The sequence below is a fragment of the Somniosus microcephalus genome, chromosome 2, assembly GCF_052327205.1.
Source record: "Somniosus microcephalus isolate GS21.2 chromosome 2, FLI_Smic_1.0, whole genome shotgun sequence".
In the NCBI taxonomy this organism is placed as follows: Eukaryota; Metazoa; Chordata; class Chondrichthyes; order Squaliformes; family Somniosidae; genus Somniosus; species Somniosus microcephalus.
Window position 1 is genome coordinate 179,318,317 of NC_140988.1, and position 6,000 is coordinate 179,324,316.

At 43.9% G+C, this 6,000-nt stretch overlaps 1 protein-coding gene across 2 annotated transcripts in view; it reads right to left on the reverse strand.

The window, feature by feature from the left end:
- Positions 1-4,542, reverse strand: part of LOC147123139 (Kv channel-interacting protein 4) — an 85,955-nt gene extending 81,413 nt beyond the window's left edge. Inside the window, exon 1 of one of the 2 annotated variants that reach the window (XM_085967648.1) lies at positions 3,077-4,542. In XM_085967648.1, coding sequence (XP_085823774.1) covers positions 3,077-3,265 — 189 coding nt within the window. In that variant the 5' untranslated portion in view covers positions 3,266-4,542. The remainder of the gene's footprint in view (positions 1-3,076) is intronic. The other variant, XM_085967658.1, reaches the window with a different exon arrangement.
- Positions 4,543-6,000: the final 1,458 nt, after the last annotated feature.

Sequence of the window (6,000 nt, forward strand, 5' to 3'; positions counted from 1 at the left end):
CTGGAGGTGTATAATAATTTCACATTCGCTGCTGATGGAGACAAAATGAAGTTAGATAAAATAATGGAACAGTTTGAGGCCTACTGCATACCTAAACGTAACGTGACGTTTGAGAGGCACAAATTTTTCACATGTGTACAGAAAACGGGTGAGACTATTGATCAGTATGTGACTGAACTGAGAAACAGAAGCAAATCGTGTGAATTTGGGGGACTGACAGACTCGCTGATAAAAGACAGACTGGTGTGTGGTATTCCAGATAATGGTCTAAGAGAAAGACTGCTAAGAGAGCAAGATCTCGACCTGGGAAAAGCCATAGCACTGTGTAGGGCTACAGAGACTGTGAAGTTGCAGGCAAAGGAGCTGTTCAGTGACAGTAGCTGCAACGTGGATGCAGTGAGTAAGAATGGACACAAACCGTTTAACAAAAAGAGCGCCAATGTGAAAAAAGAAGCGTGGCCAGCGAACGAAAATGAAAGGGACAATCGAAAGTCATGTAGTCGATGCGGTACACAGCATCCACCAAGAAAGTGTCCAGCATATGGTAAAACATGCAATAGTTGCAACAAGAACAACCATTATGCCCGCTGCTGTAAGAACCAAATGCAACAAAGCAAGGTCCATGCAGTAGATGAAAGCGACATAGAGGAGTTCTATGTAGATGTTGTGTCTGAAAACAAAAAAGAAGAAAGAGACTGGATGTTGACACTAAAAGTGAATGACATACACATTCCATTTAAATTGGATACTGGAGCACAAGTTAATGTGATATCAGAGACTGATTTTAAGAAAATTAGACCCAGACCAAAGATACATGGAATCAAAGTGAAAGTGACAGGATACTCAGGTACTGAAATACCAGTGAAAGGAAGATGCATTGTCAAAGTAACACACAAGGACAGAGAGCACATGCTAGCATTAATCATGGTGCCAAAGGATGTGCAAGCCATACTAGGTTTAAAAGCCTGTGAGAGACTGAACCTGGTAAAGAGAGTCCTCGTTGTGGAAAGCGAAGGAGAGACAGTCTATGATGAACTGAATGTTGCGTACACACCGGGTAAGCTGATGTATACAGCAGACACGTTGTCCAGAGCTGTTGACCCAGGAGAGCCCGCAAACACAGTGAAAAGACTGAAGTACAAGGCAAAAGACAGTGGAACTGACTTCTACCAGAGCATGCTTGTATACCGCACAATGCCGCTCGAGTGTGGTAAGTCACCAGCCCAACTCCTGATGGGACGTCGGCTAAGGTCAAACCTACCCATCCCGGAGAACCTCCTGAAAACAAAAGAGGGGGAGAAAGTGAGGAAGTTCAAAGAGCAACAGAAAGAAAAGCAAAAGTACGACTATGACAGAGGAACACAAAACCTACCTGAACTCCACACTGGTGACCAAGTAAGGTTCAAAGACAAAACAAACACATGGACTCAGAAGGGAACTGTCCTGAGTGAAGTTCAACCAAGATCATACACCATTCAGACAGATGAGGGTGCTGTTCTGAGAAGAAATCGTCAAGATCTTCTCATGGGACCAGCCACAGCAGGTCAAGAGACTGATACTGTTGAACAACCTGATCACACAGCTGAGAACCAATCACCTGAGGCAACAACTCAGATTCAAGGACAATCAATCAGAAAATCCTCAAGACACGTGAAGCCTCCTGAGAGACTCATTGAGCAAATTTAAGGACTATTGTTATAGAAGGAAGTAATGTTATCTTATTCTTTCTTCAAGTTCTAGTGTATTGACATATTTCATGTGAACACACCAAGCAAGGTTAAAAAACCTTGATCATGATAATGATAATGTAAGTTCATTAAGTGTTACAGTTAAAATGCAGATTAATACAAAGAAAACATGTTGTTAGTTAAAAGTAAAATACTTTTGTTTTAAGAAAAGGAGATGTAATGATATCAGCAAATAGAGATAGTATTTGCCTGTTCGATTATGATGCCGTAATTGCATGTATTGATTGCTTGTGCCTGACCAGCAGAGGGCATGTGACCGAGAGAAGCAAGGCAGTTAGTTTGGTTTCAGTTTCGTTCTAGATGCATCACAAGCTTGTTGTCTCCTGTAAATGCTGTATAAAGAGTTGAACAGACTTTAGATTAAAACTCATTCTCTTTCATAAATGTCTCATCATTGAACCCACAAAGAAATCAATACAGCTCTTACAAATTCTCTTTGTCATAAAGAAATGTCACTTATATTAGGGAGCACTAGTAAGAATATCCACCATTTTGATCTGTAGACTGCACAATCTTAGAGTAGGAGAAAGGGCTAAGGAGCTTTAGTTAAGGTTCAGATTAAGACCCTATGCAAACTCCACATTGCACTGGACTGCCCAAATCAAATGCTTATGCAAAAAAGAATGAAAAGAATAACTGCCACATTGACCAGGTACGTATGTATGTAACCATTGTAGTTACAGACAGAAGCATCTCCAAATTTAAATTGGGCCGAATTTGGATTTTTCTGAATTAATGCAAAGATGGAAAATTCTTCATGTATGAACACAGTTAGTGAATTACAGCAGGCTATTCAACCACAGAGGGCATCCCAACCATGCTCACTCCGACATCCAGAGATATACACTTTACAGCAGAAGTCACTGGATAACTGTCAGGAGCAAACATTCTGAACCCAAAATTTACTTGGAGCTGCTCCTACTCTGCTGCCGTAACTAAACAGGGTTTCCACCACATCTCTGGCAAAGTTACAGCTGTGGAGGGGGAGCAGCCCCAAGAATATTCCTGGCCCTGGCTTATTCCACTCCCAGAAGCCATTTAATATTGCTGATTATGCTGAAAATACAACTACTGCAGAAATATAAATGGCAATAGCATGAAAACTGGATCAGCATCAAAAGCAGCACTTTTGCTATGGAGCCCCCACTGTCTGAGGCTGAGTTAAATCTTACTGTAAGGACCAAGAAAGAAACCCCGTACCTAAATCATCCAACCTCGTACAAGCAGACTTTGCATTAAAAACTCAAAACTTTACAATCTAAAATCTTATGGGAATTAGCTTTAAATGTTATTCTAAAATCTGAATTCCAGTTATTTTATATACTTACATTTTTAAAACCCCTATAGAGGATCTGAAGCTCTTTTTTTGTGAATTTACTTTGTGCCTCAAGCTGCTCCAGCCCCTCGGGACGATGGCAGACGGTAGCCATTTCCAACTCATCTTCAACACTGTCTAGAAGCAAAAAAAAACATATTATTTGACAGAAGTGTTGCATTTTTGAAATGGCCAGGATCATCTTTGCTACAAAATATGGCTTGCCTGGGTTGGAGTACACCAAATCAATGGATATCCATTATAGGTAACTACACTCAAGATGCTCAATATCGTCCTGGATAGAGCAATTTGCTTGATCGATGCCTCCCTCCCCTGTGACCTCTACCTCTGAGAAGGACAAAAGCAGCAATGTCATGGGATCACCATCATATCCAAGTCCCCTCCAAGTCACAAACCAACCTGGCTTGAACATATATTGTTGTTCCTTCATTGTCACTGGGTCAATATTCTGGAATTTCCAACCTAACACCATTATGGAGTACCATCATGACAAGGATGGCCAAGTTCATAGAGACCCACCATTACCTCCTCAGGGCATCTAGGAGTGGGCAATAAATGTAGCTTTACCATCATTACCCACATCCTAAGAACAAGTTTACAAAAAACTGCTGAAAGGATAAGCAGTCGTGTCTGGAGCCACCCACTTCATCAAAAGCGTGCTCCGGTAAAAGTAGCCATAAAAGACTTCATTATTATTGGTACCCCTGTATTTTCTGAATGATGAGAGCTTTCCTTAAACCCTTCTCAAGATCCTCAGTGTGACAGATTTTTCTGTTCCAGCACCGGTGTATATTGAATCACTCAGAAATAGTGCATAGAGGAAAATTGTTGCATGTCGATATGGTAGGTTCGTACACCAGTAAGGAGCCTACCCAATTTTCCATCCATTAAAATCAGACAGGCTCCCTTACTGGTGTGTGAGCTTCCCTAACCAAATTCCATTTACATCTAGGTGATCCAATATGCTCAAGTGAAAGAACAGTAAACTCTGCCCTAAAATTCCCTTCAGCCCTTTGAACTCCAGCCCAGATGAGATGCTAGGCTCTTTGTGCCAAGGTCCAATGTGAAATGAATGTGGGCAATCTAAACACAGAATATAAACTGATTCAGGGAAGCTACAAGAATGATTAGTGTGAGAAATGGTAATGGAAATGTCACACGGGTAAAAGTTGCAGTCAGAGTGCTCCACTGAGTTTGTCCTGGCCAAACTTTATCCCTCAACCAACACCGCTCAAAGGGGGAGAAATTGGGTGAGTAGCGCCACCTGTTAGCGCCTAAAGAGGCAGGCAGTGGCTGTAGCGCCACTGGCTGCGCCTCCCGCGATATTCAGGAGGGGCGCTAATGGTGGCGTTAGCCTGTTGCGCTGCCCCGCCACCGATGACGTCATCGGTGTGCGCAGCACCCCATTCGCGCCCCGTTCACGATATTTGGTAGCGACCGCCGCAGTTGCGCCGTTCGCTACCCGCGCCCGGTTCACGGGGCCTTACTGTGCCGGCAGCGGCGCAAGTTAAGGTGGAGGTGCGGGGCGGCCGCTTTTTCGGCGGCCGCCTGCCAGCACCTTCGTCCCCGGCCTCCTAGCCCCGCCCCCCCCCCGCGGCATTGCCGGCTGTTTCCCGAGAGCCCGGCACTTCTCCTTGGTGCCGGGCTCATTTGCCGGCACTCGCGAGCGGGGATCACGCTGTTGCAGGCACCTCCCCCTTAACAGTGGGAGGAAGGCCTGCAGTACTGCAGCGTGCTGTGCCGCAGCGTGTGGTGCTGCGGCACGTTGCACTGCGATAATCAGTTTCAGCGCCCTAAGAGGGACGCGGAGCGCCTCGAGCCTCGCCCCATGTCCCTCGAGGGGCACTGAAACTGAATTTCTGGCGATCAGTATCACTCCGATCGCTGCGCTAAATCCTGCGCTCAGGCGACTTTTGCGCCACTTTGGCGCCCCAACCCAATTTCTAGGCCAAACAGTTTAATTGGTCATTTATCTCATTGCTGTTTGTCGAATCCTGCTGTGCACAAATTGGCTGCTGTGTTTCCCTACATTACAACAGTGACTAGATTTCAAAAAGTTATTAATTAGCTGTGAAGCACTTTGGGATGTTTGCAAGTCATGATAGGCGCTATATAAATGCAAGTTCTTTCTTTCATACAGACCTGTTTCATTTCCTGCCTTTTTTTCTCAGTTCTGAAGAAGGGTTTCGACCTGAAACGTCGACTCTACTTCTCTCTACGGATGTTGCCTGGCCTGCTGAATTTTTCCAGCGTTTTCTGTTGTTATATCCATGAATTAACTTTTGTTGCCACGTGGTTAGGTTCTTTATTTGTTATTTCCCAATTCTATGTTGGGAATGGAATCCTGGCCACTCCTGGGCTGGAGCTATGATTCTGAAGGACATGGTTTGAAGAAGGCCTGAAGGTAATAGCATAGTGACTGTGGTGTATGGAGTGACAACTTGGAGGGTATTGGGGATTAGTAAGGCTGGTCACATTGTCACCACCTCTGGTTGGCCTGGTGCAGCAATTAGAAGGATGAATTGGAGGACCGGAGGCAGAAGGGTCCTGCAGGGTGGCTAATCAGTCACTTAGCCTGCCAATTTTCATGAACAGATGATCTCTGTAGTTCCATTGCTACACAATAAGAAGTTGTCTTCTTTTACACAAACTAACACAATTACTGGCCATCTCTCAATTACAACTGCATTCTTATCTCTGTTTCCTGATGCATTTCATCTCAATTATCACAGCCACACTGAGTGAGCACTCACTATTCTTTTATTTTAAGTTATTGTAATTTAGAAAGAATGGACCAGTCATTTCAGTATGCCAGTAAAAATCCTTCTTGTCCACTGGTGATCCATTCTTGTCTTTTTTTTTTATAATAGTTCAGCAAAGACCATATAATATGCAGCAAAACTAAATGTTTATTTA